Source organism: Colobus angolensis, unplaced genomic scaffold (assembly GCF_000951035.1).
Source record: "Colobus angolensis palliatus isolate OR3802 unplaced genomic scaffold, Cang.pa_1.0 Scaffold219, whole genome shotgun sequence".
Classification (NCBI taxonomy): domain Eukaryota; kingdom Metazoa; phylum Chordata; class Mammalia; order Primates; family Cercopithecidae; genus Colobus; species Colobus angolensis.
Window position 1 is genome coordinate 912,477 of NW_012115366.1, and position 367 is coordinate 912,843.

The 367-nt window shown below is 65.1% G+C and overlaps 1 protein-coding gene across 1 annotated transcript in view; it reads left to right on the forward strand.

Moving 5' to 3' along the window:
• CENPB (centromere protein B, 80kDa) overlaps nucleotides 1-367 on the forward strand; it is a gene marked incomplete at its 5' end in the record, with an annotated part of 2,631 nt that continues 2,264 nt past the window's right edge. Inside the window, one exon of the mRNA XM_011943423.1 lies at nucleotides 1-366. Within this exon, the coding sequence (XP_011798813.1) occupies nucleotides 1-366 (366 nt within the window). The remainder of the gene's footprint in view (nucleotide 367) is intronic.

Here is a 367-nt window from a genome sequence, read left to right on the forward strand (position 1 = left end):
CTGACGTTCCGGGAGAAGTCACGGATCATCCAGGAGGTGGAGGAGAATCCGGACCTGCGCAAGGGCGAGATCGCGCGGCGCTTCAACATCCCGCCGTCCACGCTGAGCACGATCCTGAAGAACAAGCGCGCCATCCTGGCGTCGGAGCGCAAGTACGGGGTGGCCTCCACCTGCCGCAAGACCAACAAGCTGTCTCCCTACGACAAGCTCGAGGGCTTGCTCATCGCCTGGTTTCAGCAGATCCGCGCCGCCGGCCTGCCGGTCAAGGGCATCATCCTCAAGGAGAAGGCGCTGCGCATAGCCGAGGAGCTGGGCATGGACGACTTCACCGCCTCCAACGGCTGGCTGGACCGCTTCCGCCGACGCC